General features: G+C 53.1%; 1 protein-coding gene across 2 annotated transcripts in view; it reads left to right on the forward strand.

Annotated features, from left to right (window-relative positions):
* The first annotated feature begins 835 nt into the window (after positions 1–835).
* KAZALD1 (Kazal type serine peptidase inhibitor domain 1) overlaps positions 836–26,852 on the forward strand; it is a 39,771-nt gene continuing 13,754 nt past the window's right edge. Inside the window, exons 1-5 of one of the 2 annotated variants that reach the window (XR_006057605.2) lie at positions 836–944; positions 1,324–1,884; positions 3,000–3,160; positions 3,241–3,388; positions 3,573–3,667. Coding sequence is in view for 1 of the 2 variants with exons in the window: in XM_027960353.2 (XP_027816154.1) it covers positions 1,374–1,884; positions 3,000–3,160; positions 3,241–3,388; positions 3,573–3,667 (915 nt within the window). In the remaining variant the exon portion in view is untranslated. Of the gene's footprint in view, positions 945–1,323; positions 1,885–2,999; positions 3,161–3,240; positions 3,389–3,572; positions 4,448–26,852 lie in introns of those variants that run through there. The other variant, XM_027960353.2, reaches the window with a different exon arrangement.

Genomic DNA, 26,852 nt, shown 5'->3' on the forward strand with positions numbered 1-26,852 from the left:
CCGCGCAGCTTCTGTAGGCTGCTGGGAGCAGGCCGGGGCGGGGTCTGGCAGACCCCGGGTACCGCGGGCAGGCCTCCAGGAATGCTCTCTTCCCCGCCCCCAGCCCAAAGTGCCACGTTGGCGCTAGTGGCGGCCTCGAGACCGAATGCCTCTGGGGCTGCCTGCCTCGCAAGCATAACCTGTAATTCCGACCCGGAGCGCTGCCCATTGGGGTGTTGCCCCGCCCACCTCTCCCTGCAGCCGCTAGTCGGCTGGAACTTCTAATCACCCGGCTCCTGGGGTTGAAGCACCTGCCGGATGTGGGGAGGGAGGAGGCGGCCAGATGTGAGGAAGCAGAATTAAGCCCCGAGTCTCTTGGTGACTTGGTAGGATAGTGGAGTAGACAGGCCTGCAATCTCCCTTGGACGGCGGGGAGACGTTAGTTGGCTTTGCCCTGCAGGAGCGCTCGACTTGGCACCAGAATTCCTACTGCTTTGCCATTATGCAACTCTTCTAGCGGATGGGACTGTAAAGTCAGATGCTACAGGGCCTAGCCTTTCAACCAACTCTAGCTTCTCAACTACTGTCTTCTCCCATCCTACCCGCCAGTCCCTACGCCCAGCCCAGCCCAGCCCACCCCACCCCAACTCTAGTCCTTTCCCAGCTTGGGTGTCCGGTTACTGCTCTTCTGTTTTGTGACTTTGGCCCAGGCTAGGGGAAGTGGCCCAGGAGGGTCCCGTGCGGCTGCATAAAATTGGCAGCTTCAGAACAAGGGGAGGGGGTGGGGTGAGCGACGTCGAGGGGGCGGGGAGAGGGGGCGGAGGAGCTGATCTCCGAGTGCAAGTCCGTGGGCTCTGTCAGAGATTCTCAAGTCGGAGCAGAGGTGGCTGACCGGCCCTTTCCACTGCCTGCTTTTTTTGGACAGAAGTCTCGGCTGCTCTGAGGAGCGCAGTCCCGGACACTAGGTGAGCCGCTCTGGGCCCCAGGGCATCACCCCCCGCAACACACACCCCTCAGCCCTACTTCCTTTCCACCCTTGTTAACAACTCCTCCTGGGACCATCCGTCCGCATCCACCCCTGGGGCAGGAAGCTTCAGAGTTGGATGGGTGGTGGTGGTGATGCCTGTGTGTGCTTGAGCTTTACCACTCCCTCCTCTCACCTCTCCCTAACCCTCAATTACCACCCAGCATAACTGACGACCCCTTCAGGGTCACTCTGCCTCCGTGTCCAGGGTCTACTTGATTCCCAGGTAGCAGAGGAGGGGACAGTGCCAGGGTTCAAGTTGGTAAGAGAAACAGGGAGGTTGCTTCTGACCTTCCTGACCTGGCTTTCCTTCCCGGCAGGGTGCCACTCACGCGCTGATGCCCCGAGTGCTCTCGGCTTCCAGCTAATCATGCCACAGCCGCCCGCCGCTGCCTTGGCGCTGCCCGTGCTGCTGCTTCTGTTACTGCTGGTGGTGCGGACGCCGCCTCCGACTGGCGCGCGGCCACCCCCAGTTCCTGATTACCTGCGGCGCGGCTGGCTGCGGCTGCTGGCGGAAGGCGAGGGCTGCGCTCCCTGCCGGCCAGAAGAGTGCGCCGCGCCGCGGGGCTGCCTGGCCGGCCGGGTGCGCGACGCGTGCGGCTGCTGTTGGGAATGCGCCAACCTCGAGGGCCAGCTCTGCGACCTGGACCCCAGCGCCCATTTCTACGGGCGCTGCGGCGAGCAGCTTGAGTGCCGGTTGGACGCAGGTGGCGACCTGAGTCGCGGAGAGGTGCCCGAGCCGTTGTGTGTCTGCCGCTCGCAGCGCCCGCTCTGCGGTTCCGACGGCCGCACCTACGCCCAGATTTGCCGCCTCCAGGAGGCGGCCCGTGCTCGGCCGGACGCCAACCTCACCGTGGCGCATCCTGGGCCCTGCGAATCGGGTACGCACGGCTCAGGGCCCCGACCCCCGGCACTTGGGGCTCCTTGTGGCGTTGCTCCCGGGCCCCGGACGGCGTGGATGTCTGGCCAGCGGAGTGAAAAAGATGAGGCCAGGGAGGCCTCGAGTCCATTATGAGTTTACTCTCGGGGGTGGTCCGCGGAGACCGCCGCCTGAAGGTGCGGGTCCGGGGCTTTGTCAGCAAGCGGCGTGCGCTGGGGTGCGTGCAAGCTCTAGAGCCGGCTGGCAGAGACCAGCCCTCTGAGAGAGCAGGCACATAGTTGACGCTTGGCCTCAACTTTGAGCTAGTGAAGGGAGACTCAGACTGCCCAGGCCTCCGGAATCCAGGCAGGGAGACGGGTTCCTGTGAGATGCAATCAAATTTCGTTTGAGCAGCTTCCTAAAGCCAGTGCTTACTTAACCTAGGCTCCGAGCCTCTCGTTTAGGGATTAGTGTAGAAGGGGGGCTCTCCCAGCTTCTCCTCCCCCATCCCAGGGGGCTGAGGGCCATTCAAGCCTCAAGTTTTCTTTGGCTGCTTTAGTAACCTTCACTTCCTGAGGGGTCTGGTTTGGCTGGGGCTGCTGGGAAAACAAACGCTCCGCAGGAGCTTCCCCCCACAACTCTAGGCTTTCTGCCTGCTGCCCAAATTGGTTTCAGTGTCTTTGCCTCTGCCATGTGGCTGCCCCACCTCCCAGGGGGTGGGGGTGGGGAAAGGGCTGCTTCTCGGGCCTTTGGCAGCTGGCACCTGGTAGGGAAGGGGAGGATGTGGGGGAGGGAGGTGTTGGTTACAACACATTAGGATAGGGGCCTGGAGGGTAGAATGAGGACAGGGGAGCAATCAGGGACAGCCTGTGGCTGCCAGGCTGAGGTGTGGGTCTCTGTGCTTGTTCATGCGTTCTGTGTCCCTGTACATTTCCATCTCTGCGTTCCTACCCTTGTGTGTATCTGCAGTTACATTTGTATGTACTACCTGTGTGTACCTGTCATGTTTATGCATGTGTATTTACCTCAGCACATATTGTGTTCCTTCACAAACACATTCAAAATGGTTTGTTATATGGGGTCCTTGCTGGGCTGGGTGTGCCATTCTATTCTTAGGCCTCCCATCTCTACCTCCAGCACCCCAGATCCTGTTGCACCCATATGACATTTGGAATGTGACAGGGCAGGATGTGATCTTCGGGTGTGAAGTGTTTGCCTATCCCATGGCCTCCATAGAGTGGAGAAAGGACGGCTTGGACATTCAGCTGCCAGGGGATGACCCCCACATCTCCGTGCAGGTAGGGGCAGGGAGCTGAGGCCTCCCCAGGGCAGCCCAGGGTCCTCCTAGAAGAATACTGCTGACTCCTCCTGGCTCCAGTTTAGGGGTGGACCGCAGAGGTTTGAGGTGACGGGCTGGCTGCAGATCCAGGCTGTGCGTCCCAGTGATGAGGGCACCTACCGCTGCCTGGCCCGCAATGCCCTAGGCCAGGTTGAGGCCCCAGCTAGCCTGACAGTCCTCACACCAGGTAAGGGAAAGCCCTGAGCTCTGGGGGCTGGGGGATGGTGGTGGATTCAGGCCCTTGACTGTGTGTCCAGGTGTGATGTGCATGTGGGTACACACACAAGCATGGCTTTCCCACAGACTGGGATACGTGGGCACTGACAGCACCTCTCTCCTGTTCTCTCCCCTTTGTCTATATGTGTTTGCAGACCAGCTGAACTCCACAGGCATCCCCCAGCTCTCATCCCTGCACCTGGCTCCTGAGGAGGAGGCTGGGAGTGAAGAGGGCGAAGATTACTACTAGGTGCAGAGCTGTGGCCCGTGGGGGTGGGTGAGTGGGGGTAGTTTTCATTCCCGCTCTTGAAAAGATCTGGAAAGGCAGAGCACGGCCCCTTCACAGATTGATTTAATGCCTTTAGTGGGAGAGATGTGATGATGATGGGAGAGACAAAAATTGAAGGATGGTAAGAGAATCAGAGACTAGGGGAGGTGGGATGCAAAGGGGCCCATGCAGGAGATGCTCTGACCAGGACAGTCTTGTGTGGACCAACTGGGCAGAACGTAACAGTTGCCTGCTGGTCTGTAGGCTAAGTGGGTGGGTGGCTGGCTGGGTGGGGAGGAGCAGAGCTGAGACAAAGGCGTGGAAACACCAGGATCGTCTACTTCTTTTTAGCAGCCCTCCCTCCAACCCTGCTCAACCAGTCTTCTGACTGCTTTTCTGCATAGATCCTGGTCTTATTTTCCTAGAGCATAATCTTTGCCTAACCTCAGTTTACGCTTCCTCAAAACTCACCTTCTAGAAAATTTCCCTCTCATAAATCCCAGTTCACTTACTAAGTGTTTGGCATTTGCTATCTGCTGTCCAGGAGAGCCTGATAGAGCATAGTTTATTTAGCTCAGTGCAGTAAGATGGGCATTTGGTCATGTCTAATTTTTCTGTCATTCTAGAAACTCTGTGAGGGCAGCACCATATCTTATACCACTTTGTACTGGACAGTGCCTAGCACAGAACTAGGCACAGTAGGCATACAATAAAGACTTATGAAACAAACTGAGCCACACAGATGGTTCATGCAGATCTGCACACAGAGACCACATTTCTTTAAGAGGCCTTCCAGGGTACTAGGAATCTGGCTTCCAGAAGTTGTAGGTCCTGCTCTCTAAGCACGTGCCTGCCAGATGTAGAGGAAGCTTGAGCTGCACACCCCCTCACCCTCCTGCAGGGGCAGGAAGGCTGGAGCCATCAGATTGGGAGGGAGGGTATCCTCCCATTCTGCACTCCACTGGGGCTGATCTAGAGACAGATTGCCTGTGCCTCTGTCCCCTCCCCAGGCAGTGCGGGGAACCAGATCTATGTGGGTAAGACCGAGTATGAAAGCATAAATTGGATGGAGGAGGGGAGAAATTTGGTCACATGTATGAGCCGCACCCTAGGACTTCCCTATGAATCCGCCCATTTTCCAGCTGAACTCAGACAAAGTCATATAAAGTCTGTTTTCTTATCTGCCCCAATTGACATGTCCTCTCTCTGGAGGTCCCTCACAGAGCCGTACTCTTTCGCTCCCGAAAGCTCTCTCCATCCTTTCCAGGGACACTGGTGAGGCGCAGTGTTTACTGACTGCTTGAAGGAGAAAATGAAAGCTTAAGTTCGAGAGGCCAAGACCCTGTGTGTGGATGTCAAGGGCCTCCTACGCGCCTGGGCTCCGCCCGAAGCCTGGCGCCACAACGGGAGAAGTCGTGGTTGGCTCGGTGTCTGAGCTTGTCCTCTGAGGCCCAACACAGGGAGCCCGGCCTCTTGGGAGGGGTGTGGCCCAGACCCCAACCCAAGGGCTTGGCTGCACCTCCCGTGGAACCACATTGCCGAGTCCTGACTAGAGTCCGGCGTTTCCTGGAGCTGTGCTCAACAGCTCGAGCGGGTTGAATGCATACTTGGGGCAAATTCTAAGTTGACAGCGAAATCAGGAATAGGGATGTTAGCGGCGTGGCGGCGATTGAGGGGAGGAGCAGGCCGTTAAGAGTCTGGACCAGAAGGAGGTCTGCTCTGCGATGGAAGAGGGGACGGGGGTCTGGGTCCCCGAAATCCGCCTGGGAATCCGCCCCTGACTTGTTCTTCGCTACCGACTTCTGGGCCAGCTGGGCTCAAAGACGCCCCCTGGCGGGCCCATCAATCCTACTGAGCCCGCTTGGAGACCACAGGCTCTACTAGATCCTGGAAGGGCACACGCGTCCGCAGAACCTGTACTCCCGGATTGGTTTTGCAGACTTTACAGGATGTTCAGGTGCAGTCTCCTTCCAGCCTCAGTTTTCCCCTCCGCGGCGCTGCAGGTTCAGGCCCCACAGCCTTGACTAGGAGGAACCCCTGCTGCCTCCCCCGCCACCTCCAACCCCCTTCCCCCGCCTCTGCTCCAGCGGACCGGCTTTAATAACGTCGCTGGAAAGTGACACGCGATTTATTATTAAAGTAATGCTGGGATGGGAAAGGTTTAATAAACGCGCTGCATTGCTGAGGATTATTCTCCGCAAATAAATGAGAGCGCGGGAGGCGTTTTAATAAATAATTTCCCGCCGCTCCCAGGGGAGAAGAGGGAATGGGGAGGAGGAAGGGGAAGCCGAGCTGCTGTCAGAACTCCCGGCTTCGCTTCCCCACGGGTTTCCAAGCCTTTCTCGCGGCTTTCGTCCTAGGTTGCTCACACCCGACATGTGAGGTTCCAGGAGAGCTGACTCTCAGTGGTCTAGGTCTGAGGCGGGAGAGGCTCTGTCCCTTCCTCCCCCCTCCCCCCTCCCCCCATCCCTGGGATTTTAAGTAGTTTGCCTAAGATGTGGAATGCACTTCTATTCAGCCCTCAACCAGAGGTCTGGAGTCAAGACTGGACCAGAGCAGGAAGGGTTAAACCGAGACCCGCCCCTCCGTCGGTGAGGGTACTAAGTCTCAGGGCCTGGCTACTCCCCTCCCGGCTTTCGGCTGACCCGGGCTGGGTGTCCAAGCAGGATATGGGAGTAACCTGTGGAAGGCAGTTGTGTGTACAGGTGTGTAGGTGCTACACGTGTTCAAATGACCCTGGCTCACTCCTTAGACCATCTGGGGAATAGAGCCACTGAAACCAGTTGCTGGTTGTTAGCTCCAAGGCTTCAAGGAAGTGTCCTTGAGCCGAGCTGGTCTGAACAGAGGGAGTCCAGGTGAAGCCCAACTCTAAGCTCTCTGGTGAACTCGTGTGTGTGTGTGTGTGTGTGTGTGTGTGTGTGTGTGTACACTCGAGGGCTGAGCAGAACTGGAGCCCCAAGGGGGAATCCACTTCTCCAACAGAAGCCTGGAGGCACGAGAGGATGAATCTGATTTCAAAGAGGGCCTAGACTGCAGACCTTGGAGACCAAGGACAAGTCCTTGGCGTTGGTAGGTAGGGGACACCTTGGAAAGACGTCTCTGGCGACACCTCTGGCAACCCGGCGGGGGTCGGGAGGGGGGGGCCGGGGGTGGTTGGGGGGGATGACGGGTACAGGAAGTAGTGAAAGAGTGCCATCTGGTGGTTACTTCTGGTTGCGGCAGCCAAACTTGGGTCTAGGGTCTTGAGACAGTTAATTTGGAAAAATTTGAGTAAAAAGGTGCTTGGATTTGTGTTTATATATGTCTGTGAAGGTGCACATGTATATGTGGTATATATATGATATCTATAATATGGTTGTAGTAGTTATGTGTATATGTGTGTCTACATGTACACATGTGTATACATATATGTATGTACCAGCTTCCTTTTGTGGCTCAGCTGGTAAAGGATCCACCTGCAGTGTGGGAGACCTGGATTTGATCCCTGGGTTGGGAAGGTCCCCTGGAGAAGCGAAAGGATACCCACTCCAGTGTTCTGGCCTGGAGAATTCCATGGACTGTATAGTCCATGGGGTCGCAGAGTCAGACATGACTGAGCAAGTTTCACTTTGATATGTGTGTACATCACAGTATGTTATGTATGTAGATTATATAAAGACATATATATGTATTCGATAACCATGTAGGTGCATATATGTATATCTGTATATAAGCACTGTATATATGGATGTGCTATTATATGTGTTTTTGTTGCTTTTTAGTTGCTAAGTCATGTCTGACTCTTTTTGTGACCTGCCAGGCTTCTCTGTCCATGGAGTTTCCTAGGAAAGAATACTGGAGTGGATTGCCATTTTGTCCTCCAGAGGACCTTCCCAACCTAGGAATCAAACTCTTATCTCCTGCATTGGCAGGCAAATTCTTTACCACTGCGCCACCTGAGAAGCCCCTTGTTATATGTATATAGCTGTATACATACATGTATTGGCAAATACATATTCCATTATATGCCATTCTTTCACCAAATATTTATGTGCCAACACTGTTCTTAGGGCTGCAGATACACCACAAAAAAGCACATTGTCCTTGCCCTCATGGAACTTAACATTCTATTCTAAGATGTGCATGTGAATTAATTACATACACGTATGTTTACAGGATTGCATGTGCATGTTTGTGTAGCTATGCTTACATATATATGTGTGAGGAATAGACGGTCTTAAATTCTCTGGTGGGCTTGGAGATTCCCTGTTTTTTCGCTTAAACATTCAGGGCCCGTTGCCTAGGACTCTCAAGTATGTAGGCAGTTGAAGGCAAAGGGAAAGAGGCTGGAGACACAGGCTGATAACCTTCTAGGATAAGTTTTGGATAGTTCCTCTGAATGACTAGGTTCTTTTAAATAGGGAACAGCTATGTAAGTTCACTTAGAGTGATGGAATGTCAATGAAGATCAAGTCTCACCTCTACGCAAAGCAGAGCAACTTAGGAGGAAGGAAGATGGGTTGGGAGGGTGGGTGAGAATGGAGTCTGGGAGACTAGAGGTAGGAATAGATTCTTGGAGGACAGAGGGAGGGGCATTTAGAGACTGGAAGGGATCTGATCTGGGAGGTAGTGATGGGAGCTCTGGGACTCAGTTGTAGATAATGAGGGTGGTTTGAGAACTCTTGAGGAGGGATGAGCTGGTGGACAGAGATGGCGTCTGAGGGGAGTAATGAGGTCAGGATAAGGGATGGGCTTGGGGAAGGGTACAGAAGCAGAGGCTCTGGTGGCAGGGAAAACCAGTCTTGGGGTGGAATTTGGAGGCCAGTTCTGATGGAGTCATCCTTTCCTTTCTCCCACCCCTTCCTTTTCTATGTGGGAGTCCCTAATATTCTTCTCTAGTCCTCTCTTCTCAAGCTGAGTCCCAGACACGCTGTACAGAGGAGAAGAGCTCAGGCTCCAGAACTCTGCCTGCCTTAGGTAACTCCCTCGTGGCTGAAGGAGGCAGAGCTCACAGCACCACTGTCCCATGAAGCTCCATCCCTGCCCTCTGGGCCATTGCCTGCCCCACTGCCATTACCAGCTTCCAGACTGGGCTCAGCCCAGGGGTTTCAAACAACTGTGACCTGGCAAGGTCACAGAACCTCCCCTCGCCACACACACATTCTGAGACTGAACTAGGAAAGGTACTTCCGAATCATTCCTTCCTTCCCTCCTTTTGCTGGATGTTATCCAGACACAGTCGAGGCCAGAAGTCTTCAGGTGCCATCCTCACTCTTGGTCTGTGGTAACACCTCATGCCTGATCCTTACTTCTAAGCCTCCTGTGCTTGCCTACTTCATCCTAAAGCCAGAGTTTATGTCCCTTCATTGCCTCTCCTCCCCTTCTTCAGCCCTTTTCTCCCCCAGAGTTGAGATCTTAGGTCCCTAGATTGTGACCCCAGGGACTAAGACACAGGCTGGTTCCTGGCCTGGCTTTATTTTCAGTATTTTCTCTGCCATCTGGGCAACTGAGAGCTCTCAGAACAGGGTGAACAATTATGAAAATCAGTTTTGGTGACAAGTGCTACCCCACAATCAAGGTCTACCCTGTCCTGATGGGCAGCATCATGGGAGGCGGGATGGACTTGAGGGTGCTGAAATGGGGTCATGAGAAGTGAAGAGGTCTGCCAGGATGAAGGTCGGGGGCTCTAGGGACGATTACTTCCTGCTTCCCCTCAGATCCCCCTTCCCCAACCCCAGATCATTAGGGCAGAGCTGGAGAAGGCCCCGTAGGTCTTCTGGATGCAGTTGGCTCTCACAGGGGCCCAGGTTCCAACTCTGGCTTCCCTGCTTCCCATGCCCCTCCCCTGGTACCAGAAGGGGTTAAATTCTTGGGGCAGTAGTGAGGATCTCTAGTGGAAGTGATCTCTGAAGGGTAATGATGATATCGTTTCTTAGCCTTTGGGCTAAGATCAAGTGAAGGGTAATTTTAGGTCTTTGGAACAGAAATGGGGCTCTGTGGGCAAGGACAGGCTAGCGAGGGAACATGAGGTATGTGGTACTGCTTTTTAAGTGCATACCTTGAGCAAGTTTCTAAGTTTCCCTTCTTCCCAGTCCTTTGCAAAATACTGATAAAATGTCCCCTATAAGTGCTGTGATGAGATTAGAGATCTTGTAAGTAATATCTGAATCACAATAGGTATTCAACAAATGGTCAATTTTACTATCACTTTTTCTGGGTGGGGGAGTTGCATGGAGGTGGAGCAAAGTACCTAGTACAGAGATCCCTGCTGAGGTGTGTGGGTGATCACAGTCCCGTGCCTGCCCATAGGAGGCCTGAGGAATTTGGTCTTAGGAGGAGGGGAAGGGCTATGACAAGGTGGGGATGGGTAGGGACTGGGCTTCCAGAGAGCTTGGCAGTCTTCACCCTCACCCCCACCCCCTCAGGGACCCCCTGTCAGAACCCAGGGCTCTAGATCTGTGCTTGGAGGGAGGGGCACCCTGGAAACTCACTTCCATCCATCTCTTTTATCAGGGTTGCTGAAGGGCTGGAGCTCCAGTGGGGCCTTTGATGGGGAACAGATACAGACCAGGCGGAAGCAGCCGGAACAGTGCTGAGTTGGAGCTGAGGACCAGGCCAGGGGGTCAGTGAAGACAGATAAAGCTCAGAGCAGCTGGGGACTCAGGAGACCTGTGGGGAGGGGCAGCAGGGGCTTAGGGCAGGCTATGTCCTGTCCTGGGAGGAGGCAAGGTCCGGAAGCTTCTGATGAGGGAGATGTCTATTAAGGACTTCAAATGGCCAGCGGAGGCCCTTAATAACTCTTTGGGAGGAGGGAAGGGACCCCCTGCCCTAGATGTGGCTGCAGGAAAGCCAGGGTGCTTGTCCAGGATGAGGGTCGGTCCCAGAAGAAACAGCCTGGGAACAGGGTCCAGCCCAGAGGCAGGGCTTCTGGGGGCTGTCTTCCCCTTAAGGCGAAGATGGGGAAAAGGTTAGTAAGCAATCCTGTGATTTTAGTTCCTGGTTTAATTAACTTTGAAGGGCTTGGGGCCTCCCTGAACACCAGGGAAAGGAGCAGAGTAGACGTTTATTTTCCTCCTTCCCTTTTAAAGACAATTTTATTAAATCACTTTGTTTTCATTCTGGCTCAAACATGGGGCATTTAAATGGAAAAGTAATTATTTTACCTTGTTTGCTTATGGTGAGAAGAGAGTCAGGAAAGGGAGGGATGCCGATAAGAGGAAGAGGTTGGCAGCTTCGGGCTGGCACACATGTGCGTGTGCACACAAATACCCTACAGACAGGCCTGCACAATCAGGCTCCCACTCACAGCAGCCTCGATCACCACCCAGAGCCCCTCACACTGACACACATTGTGTACCTACAGAAAGACATGCCTTGCCCACATACCCTCCCGAATGTAGGCAGCTCAGTACTTGCAAGCTTGGAGCATCCACCCTCCTGAAGATAAATTCCTTTACCACCTCCAGAGCTACAGGCGAACGCTCTCTGTCCTACACAAACACTCCTGACACATCAGGCTCACAGCACAGGCCCCCTCACACCTCACAGGTACCCCCACGTACCCCTTACAGGCATCAGGGGGTATGCACACATGTGCACACACACACACCAAACATATCTAGACCTTTTCAAGACAGCTGAGTGGTCTCATCATCAGTACCTAGATTGAGACACACAATTCTCAAACACACAAGCCCGGCATTTCCCTGGTGCCCTAGTCCTGCCAGCCTTGTGAGGCTGAAACAAACAAACCGAAACCCAAGGACACCTGGCAACAAAGCTGGGGGTGAGGTGGGATGCTGTCATAGAGAAAGAGGGCCCCCAAATCGACCTACCCGCTGGGCGACTCCGTGTGCCCGCTTCTCTGTGCCTGTAGCATTCTTGGACGGATCTCTCCTTCTCTCCTGACCTGGATTCTGCAGCCTCTGAGACAGTTCCCCCTGCCTCTCACCCGTTCTCCACCCCAGGCGTGTGAGAAGGCCAACAGGTCTCTTGGGCTCAGCTGCCCTGGCCAGGACCGGGTTCTAACTCAGGTTTCCCCACCTCCTGCCTCCCTCCCCCACTGTGTGGACCGGCGTCAGAGGGGTTAAAACTTGGGTAGCGCACCCCCTCTCCACTCCCACCCCTGGCTGATACTTCGAGGGCCGGGTTCGCGGGAGGGAGCCGTACCTGTACTTTGTCTTCATCTGTCACCGCTTCTGACAGTCAGATACATCTTGTGGGGGGGCGTGGGGGGCGGGGGAGCAATAATTAACCTCTCCCGCCTCATACCCAAACGCGGCTGCCTGCCTGCCTGCCTGCCTGCCTGGCCGGCTGGCCGGCGGAGATGACTGCAGGGTCTGAAGAGTGAAGAAAGGGGGAGCGTGGAGGAGAGGGAGGGGGCGAAGGGAGAGCGCGGGAGAAGCTGGAGAAGCTGCTGAGAGGAGGGACCCTGACGTTTTTATTGCCCCGCCAGCCTCTCTTCTGCACCCTTCTCTCCATTCTCTTCCTGGGGAACTGCGGGAAGTTGGGAGAAGTGATCAGAGGGAGAGGAGAGGGAGAAAGCCACGTGCACGCGCCTCTTCCCGCTGGGGAGTTCAGGAGCCTCTTGAAGGCCTGGGGGGTGGTTTGGGAGCACAGCAGTGTGAGCGGGAGTCCTTTATACACTAGTGTTGCACAGGGACAAGGAAGGAAGAGAGTGCTGGGTGGTGTAGGGGGGAGCAGAGGATGCCACGCTGGTTTTTCTCATTTGTGGCAGGTGACTCATGCTTGTGTTAAGGATGAATTATTCTTCCAATCAGTAAACAGGGATCAGTCTCATAGGGGCTACCGTTGAAAAGGATTCCAGATTCGGAGTGAGGGGTAGAGGATGCTTCTTAAGTCAAGTAAGGCTGTGGGGGTGGGGATGGGGGTGGCTGGACTCAGAGCTTGTACAGGAAGAAGACAAATTTGGGCTGGGTCCTTGGGTGGAGCAAGTGGGACTCAGGGTCAGGCAAGAATCACCTGCAGCCAAGGAGGCGAACGTGACTACAGCATTCCCAGCAGCCAGATTGCCAAGCGCTGGGGTCTGTCCAGGGAGTAGGGAGGAGACCGGAAGGAGGGGTGTTGTTGTCACTGCTGGACTCCCAGGGGTGGGGTGCAGAGGGAAAGGGCTCTGCCTGTCCCCTGAGCAGCCTGAAGGCCAAGAGATTCTAGCTTTCTCTATCTCTTCGAGACGATGTTACTCAGTCTGTCATCTGCAGTGTCTGAGAAACAGGACCTTTGCTCTAAGGTCCCTGACTGAGTCGTGGGCACAGTGTTGTTCAAGAGTCAGGATCCCTGGTTCTCACCCTGATTCTGCCATTGGCTAGCTGTGTGACCGAAGATAAGTCATTTAACTTCTCTGGACCTCAGCTTTCTCATTTATAAAGTGGCAGGGGTAGGGGTTGAGGGGGGACTGATGAGAAAAACTCTATAGACATTGTCAAGACTCATGTCCCATAATCTAGTAAGATCTGAGGAACCTTAGCAGGCTCAGCTGTGCCCCCACTGCCTCTCACACGTGCTGTGGACCCCTCCCACCCTGGAGCAGCGCAGACACAGCCCCAGAGTGCATTTCTCTCTCTTTCTCTCTCTCTCACACACACACAGCCTCCTTGCCCCTTGTACTGTGCATCCCTGGACTTCCAATCATCTATGAAATGTGCTGTCGTTGGGCAGGAGCCCAGAGCCAGGGCACCCCACCAGAAAAGCTGACTCTATACATTTCTGTTGAAAGGAAAACGGACATGCCTCTGCAGAGAGTGGAGAGTGAAGCACTGGAGGCAGAAAGCTAGCTCCGGAAAGGACTTGCAAGTGGGGAGAGGGATTGCTGGGAGAGGGAAGAGAGCCCTGGAGAGATGAGGAGAGATAAAGAAGCAGAAGCCTCGGCTCAGCTGCAGGGACTCACGCTGAGAGTGTGGAGTGAGACGCTGACAGCCCTGTCAGGAAATCACCTCGAAGCGTCCCACACCCTGGTCTGCCAGGCTCCATCTCCCCAGGGGAGGAACCCCAGTGAGTCACGCTGCTGTCTGTCCCCTTGATTCTCCTCCCTGCCCCCAAACACACAGCCCTGCTTCAAAAGAAAGAATTCATTTCTGGCTATTATTTTCTTCACCTGACGAAACGCTGTGCATTTTGACAGCACCAGGGGAGAGGAGAGAAGCAGGAAGAAGCCAAGACCGCCTGCGTTGGGGTCACCTAGGATGGCTCTGTGTTACCCAGAGCAATGTGGTGCCTAGGATGGAGCTGATCTCCTAGGCAAGTGTGGCATTTAAGAAAGAAATGGACTTTTCTCTAACAGCATGGAGTCTGGAGCAGCAGTGGGTCACCTGGGACCCATTGCTGCTGCTGCTGCTAAGTCACTTCAGTCGTGTCCGACTCTGTGACCCCATAGATGGCAGCCCACCAGGCTCCCCCGTCCCTGGGATTCTCCAGGCAAGTACACCGGAGTGGGGTGCCATTGCCTTCTCTGGGGACCCGTTAGGGGCCCTGGAACAAATCTAGGCTCTTGCATAGGCTCAGCCCTGGTGACGGAGAGGCTTGGAGTTTGGAGAGAATGGTTCAAGCAGCCTTATTTGTGGAGTGGAGAGTCTATCTCAGCCTTGGAGGTCAGAAATGAGTTCCAGTCATTTGGGGAATATTCCAGGCTTTCTTCTCTAGCCCTGCCTCCTTTCTCCCAGCTCCCCTTCTGTGGGAATAGGTCTCAAATTCCAGCCCCAACCCTCACTTCCCCCACTCATCCCCTTCATAACTCCCTAGTCTGTTTTTCAAGAATTCTTTTTCTTGTTCTTTACTTTTAAAATATAGTACATGAATATATGCTTATGAAAATTTCAAACAATCCAGAAATGTGTAGACAAGAAGCAAAAGCCCGTCTTCCCTCCTTGCCACTAATTCTACTCTCTTCTCCGTAAGTTACTGGGGTTAACAATATGGTATGTATTCTTCTAGGTCTTTTACATATTCACTACACACAAACACACACAAATTAGATTTTAAAACAATTATTGCATTGATTTATGTCATACAACTATTTTACTATTTGCTCATTTCACTTAAAAAATGTCAGACATATTAGCCAGGTCAGCACATAAGGATATATCTTGATCCATATAGGTATATTTCACATAGTACTCCATAATAGATTTAACCAATTCCTTAGTGCTTGGCTTATATGCTGTTTTGAAGTTTTTTTCTTACAAACAATGCCACAGTAAACCTCCATAAACCTATGTCATTTTGCACAAGAATGAGCATACCTGTGATTCAGATTTCTTAAAGTGGCACTGTTGGGTCAAGAGATATGTAGTGTGTGTATATCTAACCCTGACTTTCTCTTTGAAGCTTGAAACCCACATTTCCAAGCAAGAGTCCACAGATGCTTGACAGACAGGCCTGCTGAGTATTTACAGGTGAATGTCTCCCAGCACTTCAAATGCAGAAAGCCCAGTCCCAAGCTCCTGATCCCTTCCTCTTCCATCCTGCTCCCTGCCTCCCCGCCTCCTTGCTTTGGTCAGCATCACCCTACACAGGCTATTGCCCAAGCCCCACACCTTGGATCATCTTCACCAAGGTGTCTGTGTGTCCAGATTTGCCCAGAGTTGTCCACCATATGTGTACTGCCCAGGTAAAATGATTGATAGTATCTCCTTGTACTCAAAACTGTTCTGGACTGGGCAATAAATTAAATCACCACTCTATTCCTCTTTGGGCTTCCCATGTAGCTCAGCTGGTAAAGAATCTGCCTGTAATGTGGGAGACCTGGGTTCAATCCCCGGGTTGGGAAGATCCCCTGGAGAAGGGAAAGGCTACCCACTCTAGTATTCTGGCCTGGAGAAGTCCATGGACTCTATGGTCCATGGGGTCTCAAAGAGTTGGACACAACTAAGCGACTTTCACTTTCATTCCTCTTTATCTCTGATTCCTATTCAATCCATCACCAACTCCCACCAACTCTCCCCTCATTCTTCTTTCTGTTGCATGGCTGTGGACCCCATCATCAGGCTTGAGTAAAAACAGCTTCCTAACTAGCTTCCCCACTCTTCATCTCTCCTCCCTTCAACCCATCCTTTCACTCCATTGACCATCATGTCTTTTTAGGCCACTTCTTGTATCACAGAACGCTCTTGCTTCCCATTGCCTACAAGACTGAGTCCACTCAAGATCCATCATCGCGCTATAGTCCACCAGAACAGGTATCTCCCATCTCCATAGGTCAGGAATCTGTATCACCTTAGCTGGAGGAGGAGCAGGAGTCAGGCACTGGAAAAACTGTTCCATACCCCCACAAAATGATGAAGAGAAAGACTCCTTGTGGTTGGGATGAAGTCTAGAAGGTGACTTGGTGTCTCTCTGAATTCAGATCTGGGGTTGTCCAAAGAGGGAAGCCCTCTTGGGCATTCTGTCTCTCCCTGCTCACCTGCTTTGTTCCCTTGTGCCTCAAAAACTCCAGCCAGTTTCTCCTCCGTCTCTTGTTCCAGGCCTGGAGTCTTCAGGGACGTCTTTTCATGTTTGGCTCTCATCCAGCTGCCACCTGCTTGCTGCACTCCATGCCACCTCTGAGCAGTGTCATATGTGATCAGAGATCATGGGAACTTGCAGTCCTTGAGTGAGAGTGGTGATGTGTATATGTAGTGTTGTTAATACACTTTAAAGCTACTTTAAACCCCACCCTGGGGAGAGGACTCTCAGGAACCTTCAGGGCACACCCGGTTGGAACTCCCTATTCCTCCCCCACCATGTTAACTCCCTCTCACCTGAGCCTTTGGGATAAACCTCTGGAGTGCTTAACCAAACTTCAGGGCACCTGCAGCCTCCCCACTCCCTTTCCTGGCATCCCTCCCCTCACTCAGATGTTGCCAAATGGATGGCGAGCTTGGATGGGTCCTGGTGGCCAAACTCCAAGCAGAGGGGGAGGCATCCTGGCCCCCTGCCAGCATTCCGTCCGCAGTAATTTGGCAGGAAAGCACCAGCTGCATATATCTGCACATCTGTTTATGCCTCTGGCTTGTTATTTATTCTCTGCCTTTCATGGGCAGCGGAGCCAGAGCACACCTCAACTCTTCCCAAGTTAGATTAACCAAGAAAGAAGGCTGAGACACTCAGTCACGACAATTGCTGATGTTCATTGAAGGGTATGCCTTCTCTGGCAGCTGCTGCCACTTTTAGTAGAGACAGAGGAGCGGAGCAGAGAGTAAGGGAGGGGGAGGGAAAGGGTGGAAGGAGAAGAGAGGGGAAAGCTGTGGAGTTAGAGCCTTAGTCATGCTGGAGTACTTAAATCAGGTGGGCTGATCCCTGACTGCACTGGGGAGAGGGAGAGTTGGCCATTCTTTCAAACACAATCTCTGCTGTTCCTTCCTGCTAGACACCAGACTTCAGCGTGTGTGTATGTCTTCTTGGATGGTGTGGCTGAGAGTCAGTCATGGGGATAAGGTCTTTAATAGAGGTTAGGTAGGGTGGTCTTCTTTGAGGTACTTAAATAACTCTTCTTGAGGGATTTCTAGGGCACAGACCTGGTGGTGGAGAACCACAAGCCAGGCTCTGTCCCTGGGCTTAATAAGGAGAAGGAGTGAGAAGAGGAGGAGGAGGAGGAGGAGGAGAAGGAAGAGAAGGACAAATAAGAGAAAGGGGAGGAGAAGGAGAAGGAAAGAGAATGGTAAAGAATGGAGAAACATGATTGGCAGGGAAGAAAGAGAAGTGAGTGGAGGGACCTGGAACTTTGGAGATCCTTGAAATGACTGGGGTGCTATCCTTGGTCCTGACCAATAAAGGACCCAGGAATTGCCCAGAGTCTCTGTCCTGGATGGGGCTCCAAACTCCCTACACTTTCTTTTGAAGGCAACTGGATAATTCTGGTGTAAGGACAAACAGCTTGAGCCTCATGTGGTGGTGAGAACTGAATCCATAGGTCTGACTTCTCCCCCTCTAACCCCTTCTCCCTCTCCTGCCTTTACCCAAAGCAACTGCCTGTGCAGCCAGTGCTCCTTGCAGGGGCCAGATAGATGTGGGCTCAGAGAATCCTGGGCAGGGTTCATGGGTAAGGGTGCAGGCACCTGAACCCATGGCATAAGTAGGGGAAAGTAAGTGTGCTCTGGGGGAAGGGAGTGCTTGCTTGATCAGATTAAAAGCAACTAGACCTTGCCAAAGCTCTAGACAAACACTTTTTTTTCCTGCTCCTTTGCAGAACTCAAACACCAACATCATTCCCAACCCCCTCTCAAAAATTTTATGTAACGAGCTGTTCATAATCAGGCCTTGCACAGATGGGGGTTTAATCAGTTAGAGTCTAAGCACACGGGCACTCCAACCTAATCCAGTTCCCATCAGTTCATTAGGGGAAATATTCATCACCCAGAGATTATAGTGGGGCCAAAACTGTGAAAGGATTCTAAAAAGCTGTCAGTGGAGCAGTAACCGAACCAGCCAAGACAGGAGGCCAGGCTGTGTGGAGGGTGCTTGTCAACCCCTGACTGTGTTCTGAGACCCCTGGTCCTTACCAGACTATGTCATAGTTTTTTTTGTTGTTGTTGTTAAGAATCACTGTTTATTAACCTTGGGGCCAGACTCTGGTCCCCTGTGTCTAGGGAACCTCCAGTCTGATGGGAGGGACATGGCTCCCACCCCTGTGGACTGCTTTCTGAGCTCTCTGAAGAGTGCTAATTTGTAAGTGATCATGCATTTTTGTCCTAAAATCTCTAGCAAGAGGCAAGAAATTGCCACCTCATGAAGGCACAGGTAGGAACACGACTTCTAACAGTTCCCACAACAAATGAGAAACAGAAGTTGGGAATACAAGGCAGGGTACAGACTCCAGACCAAGGGACACTGTTACTTTCCTTCTGTCATGGGGGGCTGGGCAGAGTGAAACAAGGGAGAAGAGGTAAGGGCTTTCTCCAAGGTTGACTTCTCCCAAATAGACAGGACCCTCACTGATATTAAGGGATCTTCACTGCCTGCATTGAGAATCTTGAGCATTTCCCTGTAGTTCCTGCCCACATCCTCATGTGAAGTTTGGGAAGCATGTTTGTTTACCACCTCTGGCTTTCCTGATGCCATCCTCTGCCTACCATTTTCCCTCTCATCCTCCCTGGTGGTGGTGGAGGAGGTCTGTCTTAGGTGGTTCACACTCATCCCAGGGTGTTTCTGACCCAAGGGCAAGGCATTTACAGGGCTAGACTTTGGTCTCAAAGCCTCTAGTGCTTCCTACCACCTTTAGTCCTAGATACGGTCCTGTGGGCTGAGGAGAGCTGCTCCTCTGCAAAGTCTATCTCCTCTTCCCGGGCCCTCTGCCTCCCTGCTCACCTGGCCCAGAGCAGAAGTATAGGAGAGGGAGATCATGGGGCATGAGGCCAGCCCTCCTCTAGGGACAAGGAAGAGCTTCTTTGAGGAAGTACACTGAAGCTGAGACCTGAAGGGAAGAGGGAGGTACCCAAGTGTGGAGAGGGTAAGGATTCTCACCCTTGTTGGTCCCTTCTGCTCCCTTCACCTCTTATTTCCCAGGCTCCTGGGACCCGTTCTTGGCTCACCGCCCTTCAGTCCAGTCTCCAGAAGTCATCCTCCCCTTACTCATACTCCATCCAGCATCCAGACTTTGGAGGTGAACTCTCAGCTCTGGGACCACCAGGACACTATCCTCCAGGGATTCAGTTGAAAGATTTCCGACCTGGAGGAGGAGGGCTCAGAGGCAGTGGAGTCTAGATGTATCTCAAAAAGAACAACCAGAGCCTCAAAGACACATAGGTGCTACCACTCTCAGACTCGTGGGCTTAGGTAGGAATCAGACAGCATCAAGAATCTGGGACAAAGAGCCTGGAGCTGAGGTAGAGAATAAGATTCAGATAAGACATGAAAACTCAGCTTAACCACAGTGATACCTGTGAGTTATAAAGTGGGGGATACATGAATACTGTCTCACTTGCGCACAGGTATAAGCTAATTGAGACTTAGGACCTCAGGCCAGGTCTATGGGGGTCCAGGTTCAAACCTTGTTTTCCCATTTAACAGCTATCACATCTTTGGTCAGCCACTGTTTTGTGTCTGATTCCAGTTTCCCAACCTCTGAAAAGGGGTGTATCGCTCAGGTTGAGGATGGATTGTCTGGTGTGATTATGGGGGTTGACATCCTGGGTTCTTTATTGCTCTGACTCTTTCCTAAGGAGGTAGGCCTGAGAGGGGCAAGCCCAAAATCTGTAGGTCAGACAATCAGGAAGGAAAGATCAGGAACAAGCTGGACACCACCACCCCTCCGCCCCGAGCACTGACAAGTCTGTTGTCCCCAGACAGTAGGGAAGGGAAGATATAGTGATTGTACAGCGAGCAGGTGTCAGCCCAGCTGCTGTTTGCAGTCTCCTCCATTAAGAATAGTCAGTCCCTTCTAAGGACTCACCTGATTAGGTCAAGCCCACAAAGGATCTCTCTAGTTTAAAGGCAACTGCTTAGGGACTTTAATTACATCTTCACAACCCCTTTTCAGCAGGACCTAGATTACCCTTTGGTTGAATAACTGGGGGAAGGTGTGTGTTTGCTACCAAATAACAGCAGCCTTCTCTTCCATTCTCATAGCCTAGTTGACACATCAAAAATCCATCACATGGTGAAAATGATTTTTATGAAGATTATCTTTTAGATACTCTTTGGGAAAGTCCCCAACATCTAGGAATCTCAGTATAGGTTAGTCAAACCCACCTAACAAGAATTTATACATCGAGGAGCTGGGGCTCCTCTTCCTAAGCAAAGGGAAGCTAAAGAGGTTCTGTCCTTAGTTGTTCTTGGTCAGAAGGAAGGGCAGCTCTTTAAGGTCCTGGGATTTGTGGATGTGGTACAGAGTGGAAAGATGTCAAGATCAACAAGCACTCTAGGGATGTCCTTCCCTGGCTGTTTGGGCCACCAGAGCCAGAGTCACAGCAGCAGGTGATGGGAACCTTCTCAGTGACCAGTGAGGTTTCAGCAGGTAATTACCCGGCAGAAGCAAGGAACTGACAGGGTAATTATTAGCTTCTAATTGCAGGGCAAACCCAGGCCGAGATCCTCTTCTCCAAAGCAGAGGGCATTACTATTTGCATAGCAATTAATTACTTTGGGATCTACGGAATTTAATTACCCACTAGTCCATGGGAGCCAATAATTAAATTACTCTCAGAAACAGGGTATTTATTTCCCAGTTAGGCTGAGCAGGTAGCTTCTACCTTGGGGAGTGAGCCTGGGTGGTGACCCCTGAACCAATGGTTGGCCCTCGGCCTAAGCAGACGTGAGTGGCAAGCTCAGTGTCCCAAGGAGGGAGTGTCCACGCTCCAAGGCGGACAGATGCCTGACACTCACAGAAGCGAGCCCTTGCAGAACACTCAGGCCCATGGCATGCTCAGCCCCAGGGCAGGCGGTTAGACATGGGGTAGCCCATGGAGCTAGGCACACTTGCCCACATGGAATCACAAACACAGTAAAGAGCAGTGCCAAGAGACCAGCCAGGGCATTTGGAGCTCACTTTGCCATAACTGTTCAGCCTAACTTGCGTCAAAATATGGAGTTCCCAAGGTGGCTCAGGGGTAAAAACCCTGCCTGCCAGTGTAGGACCCACAGGAGATTTGAATTCTATCACTGGGTCGGGAAGATCCCCTGAAAGAGGAAACGCACCCCACTCCAGTGTCCTTGCCTGGAAAATCCCATGGACAGAGGAGCCTGGCAGGCTCCAATCCATGGGGTCATGAGGAGTCAGACATGACTGAGTGACTGAGCGGGCATGCAAGCGTCAAAATCTTTTTTAGTACCATGTATTTTGGTCAACAGAATATTTGGGTTCTGAGCCCATCCTGGAGTCTCTTTTCATCCCTGGTTCTTCTCATGGATAGGATCGGGCTGGTAGAGGCTCAGGACAGAGTGGGGCTTAGGGAGGGGCTGCGGAGTGGCTGTTTTGAACACTGTTTGATAATAATTAGTGAAAGTTTAATGTTCCTGTGTCAAAATGGCCATGTTGAAGAGTCATATACTTCAACATGAAGAGATCCTTCAATAGAAAGGGGGCCCTTGGAGCAGAGCTGTGCCACGTCCAGCCTTCTCCCTCCTCAGAGAAAGCAAGGCGGGGGCTGGGGCATGGAGGTAAGAAGTTGCTGAGAGTAGGAAGCCACCTGGGAAACCAGGACGCTGGATAGTGTTGGCCTCCCAGCCCCCACTGCTCTCCCCGGAGTCCTCCCCCCACTACTCCCACTGCTCCCCACTGGCTGCCTGGGAGGTCAGCAACTGCCAGGTAGTTGAGGCAGTGTGGCTTTCTCCTCCACTCTGTCTTCAGAGTGCGGGGTGGTATCTGGCTCCAGCACCGAGGATTCTAGAGTTAGAGAAGCATGCAGCCCAGGGGTGGTGGGCCAGTCCTTGGGGCTGGTGAACCAGGGGTCTTTGGACATGTCCCACTCTGAGGGACGATGGAAGGAATAGCGCTCACTTTCCTTGCTCTTCCCTCCCTTCATCGTGGGCAGATCAAGCGGATCCTGGTTTTCTGTTCTCTTAGCTTCCTCCCTCCCTTTCCTCCAGGTGACATTAAGGAGCCCTGATGTGTGCAGATCTGGAGTCAGGCCACCTCCCTGCCCTGTTGCCTTTGGAGTTCCCAGCTGATAAGAGCTGCCAGCTCCCCAGCCCTTGGAATTCCCTCCCAAAGCCTAGAGTTGAGCCCCTGCCCTCACCCCTCCAGGCTCACCTCAGGCCTCCCTAGGTGGGACCCCATAGGCTCCTCTAATGAAGTTCTCTCTGACTGTTCCGGGCACCCACCACCGAGGGTAGAGCGGCCGGCCCTCAGCCCAGGCTGCTGACAGCAGCAATCCATCTCCATCACAGTAATGGCGTCCCCATTAATCGGCCATAAACTAATAAAGCAAGCACTTTCCACCCCTCACCCCCCCCCCCAACTTCATTAAGTCTTTAGTACATTAATATGTCTTACTTAGTGTCAGCTAAGCCTCTTTCTCCATTTGGGGTGGAGCATGGTGGGGTGGGCGCATTGCCCAGTGGGTGGGTGAACATGACCCCTCCCCTGGCCTGGGTAGAGGGGCTGCTGACTCAGGGCCACCCACTCCCATCTCCCTCCTCCACCACTGCCCCCGGGAGGGGCCTGAGAGGTGGAGAGAGAAGCAGAGGCAGGAGAACAGGAAACGGTGGAGAAGTGGAAGAAAGAGGAGAAGGGGAGGCTGGAAGGAAGGAGGAGATGGGATGGGGGAGGAGCTGTACACCTCCAAATTAAATTTGTGATTCAGGCATCAGATGGGCCGACAGCCAGAGATTAATTCGACTGATCGAGTTATAAAGAGCGAGAGGTCTGAGTAATCAATCTTGGAGCTGTCAGGCCGACAGGCAGGAGTATTAACCTGGCTAGACGGCACATACCGAGGACTTTTTCATTTCATTCACCCAACCACATCCCTGACCACCTCTGGCCCGTCTCTCCAAATAATAATAATTGTGACTGTTAACGATGACAGAGACAGGTTGAGAGGACTGCCGGGCCCTTCTCTCCCAGACTTCCCACCCCTCGCTCGGTTTGACCACTCCTAGAAAGCAGAGCAAGTAACAGCTCTTGGCCCTCTTTAAGAGGTGGGGAAATAGAGGCAGGGACTGCAATGAGATCTTCAGACAGGCCAGCGGTGGGGCTGTCATGGAGATCATCGTCCTAGACTCCTCCTGCCTCCTGGAAAAGAGTCGCTCCCCAACCAGCTGGCTCATCCCCTGGCGCTTCTGGCTCTGCTCAAGGAAGCTGTGATCCGGAAGGTCATCCTGATCAGGGCCTCTTCTGGCCCTGGCCACAAATCTGAGTCCTGGTGGGGGTTGTGTGGGGGCCCCAGCTCTGGCTCAAGCCCCTGGGCTGGGTAGCTGCTCTTCCTGGCAAGCTACCTCCTCTCCTGCTCACTCTCCTCCTCGCCTGACAGTGTCAGTCCACACCTGGGGGTGGGGTTGGGGGTCTCCCTGCAGAGACTTGTGGAAACACCCTCCCTTGGGCAGAGAAGGGGTAGGGGTGGGGGTGCTACCTTGACGTTGACACCTCCCTCAGCTAATTTTCACCCTTCAAACCTTTATATCTCTTTCTTCCTCCTTGCTTCAGGGAAAGGAAGGAACATTGTGTGTGTGTGTGTGTGTGTGTGTGTGTGTGTGTGTGTGAGAGAGAGAGAGCACGTGAGCATGCATAAGAAGATGTGATGGGGGGGCGCCTTTAGGGCTTACTGGAAGTGAGCCAGGATGAAGTCAGCCCTCTGAAGTTGTCATGCCAGGGTGGGCTCTAGGAAGTAGAGACCTTGGAGGGCCGAGGTGAGGAGACACAAGCTCACTCCTCCTTTCTCAGTAAGGATCAGGCGCAGTGTCGGAATAGGCGGGGTGGGGTGGGGCAGGGGGCAGGGGTTTGGGGGGGGGGGGGGGAGCGGAGCTGGTCCCTGTAATGCTCTAACAGCACTGGTTATTATTATTGTTACCACTCTAGGTACCACCTCATCCCTGACAGTAACACAGCTCTCATTCATTGGATTTGAAGTATAAGCATTTTATATGTTACAACTTTAATGCTTATTAAGAAAGCACTGTGAAGTAGGTTCTATTTTCAGCTCCACTTACAGATGAAAAATTGAGGTTCAGAGAGGTTGGGAGACTTGCTGAAGTTCACACAGCCAGGAAACTATAAAGCCATTTCCTGCACCCTACCCAGAGCCTCAGCACAAGCTGACGTTCCCCCAAGGCCCCCAGACTTCACATGGCCTCCACCAAGGTTCCCTAGAGCCCCTATCAGCTTGTTCTGGATGTTTCCAGCTGAGGCTCCCTGGGAAGCAGACCCCTCTGGGTACAAGGAAGGCGGGGAGGGTGGTGCTGTTTGTTCAGAGGGTGGGGATGGGGGCTTGGTGTCAAAGAACACTCATCCTGGGCCAAGGGAAGAATAGGGGCCTCACCCAGGGTTCTGCCCTGCAATAACCCCAGGGAGGAGGATTTGCCCCCCTCCCCAGTTCCCAGAGTCTTTTGGGAGAGGAGAGGGCTTACTTGCCCGCATCACCCGCCCTCCCTCCCCAGGGATGAACCAGTTGGAGGGGTGCCATGCTGAGCGTGTGGTGGTGGTTGGGGATTGTAGATCCTGACTTGGTTGAGAGAGAGAGAGAAAGCTCTCCCTCTCACCTCCTGACCCCATTTGGGGCTGGACCTGAGGGGGGCTGGGGAAGGGGGCCTGGCTGAGGCGTTGGGAGTTGGAGGCTGGAGCCAGGCCAGCCCCTCTCCCAGGCTCCCTGGGACCCATTTCAAGTGGCTGCTTCCAGGCTGGGCCATCCAGGGGGAGGGGGGAAGGGAACAGGGAGCCTGTTTCCAAGCAAAGGTTCAAGGGTCTCCCTTCCTGAGCCCCCGCCCCCTTGCTCAGGGCAGCCATTGATTCCACCCTGTCAGTCTTGCGGTGTTTACTCCCTACCCGTTTTCCGGGGCCAAGGCCAGTGGAGGGACCTAAGGCCACAGGACCTTCTGTGCCCCCCACAACCCCATCTTGAGGCCATTCTTGTGCTTGGGGTGGGGGTGGATGGAAGCCCTGGCATAGACCCTCAGGACCAGAATCCCCAAGTCTTAAGGTTTTGATCACTGGGGTGGCTGAGGACTTACCTGCTGTGGCTGTTTTCATGTACTCTTTACTCCCCACCCCCACCAGTCTTTGCATTCACGCCAGATCCTGGATCTGCAGCTGGGATCTAGTAATTCAGGGGCCTCTTTTTTTTTATTTAATGAATTTATTTATAACTGCACTGGGTCTTCCTTGTTGTGCACGGGCTTTCTCTGGTTGGGGCCAGCAGGGACTGCTCTCTCACTGCGGTGCAAGGGCTCTTCATTGTGGTGGCTTCTCTCGCTGCAGAGCACGGGCTCTAGAGGGTACAGGCTTCAGCAGTTGCAGCTCAGGGGCTCTAGACCACAGGCTCAGTTGTTGATGCACACAGACTTAGTTTTCCTGAGGCATGAGGAATATTCCTGGGCCAAGGAGTCAAACTCGTCCCCTGCCTTGCCAGGCAGATTCTCAACCACTGGGCCACCAGGGAAATCCAATTCAGGGGCCTTTTGTGTCAGAATGGGGATGCTCTCTGATTTCTAATTCTCTCACCCTATCGAGGTGACTGCGGGATCAGATCCCCAAGGGCTGTCTTGCTGTGATTACCACAATGGTCCTTCGAACATTCTCTGTGCCATAGTTTTCCATCCGAAGGTAACAGAGAATTATCTCCATGATCTCTGCTCCTTCTGCCTTAGGCTGGGGAAAGGTGGGGTGCTGGGCAAGGAGAGGAGAGATCTTTTAAGGCAAATCATGTAGAAGATCTGTTTCAAAAAACTGGCTGTCTTTCTGGGCCTCCACTTCCTCATCTGTAAAATGGGAGAAATAATGCCTACTTCCTTGGTTTGGGGTGATGCTTAAGAGAGATGGCAGAGAGGGCCCCAGACTGTGTCTGGCACATTGTAGGTGCTGAATAAACATTTGAAACCATCAGCCAAAGGAGGGGAAGGGCCTGGGGCGTGGCGAAGGTGTGGCTTCGTTGGGGAGATGTTGTCTTCCCTGATTCCTGGCTCTCCCATCCCTCACTCTGGACAAGCTTGGGCAGAGGCCCTCGACTTGGACATCCCGCTCTGAGGGCCTCTTGGACAGGCTGAAAGACTGTCTGTGTCCTGGACAGGGCTGTGTTTGAGGGCTGTGTGTGTTTCCACATCCCTGCTTTGAGAAAGGAGTTGTTTGGACATCAGCCAGGCTGGGTGTGTATGTGTGCATGCGTGTGTGTAGACCCAATGGCTGGCATCAAAATACTTGCTGATTAATCTCTGTCTTCCCACACCCAGCCCTGGTCCCTGGGAAACTCTGGGCCTGAGCTGGTGTCCAATGGGCCTGAGGGGGCAGAATCAGGCCCAGGAAGATGGATTTCCCCGTCCCCTCGGCCCCCACCCCTGAGGGGTGGGGGGGATGGTTGCTTCATTATGTTTAATGGGATTATTGGGGGGGACAGTAGTCATGGGGCATTAGCTGCTAATTGGGTCCGTAATAAAGTTAATAAAGCTCTTATGGTCTTTGCCATTAAGTGTAATTACGGGGGTGCTCTATGGAGGGTGTTGTTGGCGGGGAAAGAGTACTGAGCTCTCCCTGGTAGAAGGAGCCAGGACAGGAGCAGGTGATAGGGAAGCTGGCAGCCATGCAAAGGCAGGGAGCTGCACCCACTTC

The sequence above is a fragment of the Ovis aries genome, chromosome 22 (assembly GCF_016772045.2).
Source record: "Ovis aries strain OAR_USU_Benz2616 breed Rambouillet chromosome 22, ARS-UI_Ramb_v3.0, whole genome shotgun sequence".
NCBI classification, from domain to species: Eukaryota; Metazoa; Chordata; class Mammalia; order Artiodactyla; family Bovidae; genus Ovis; species Ovis aries.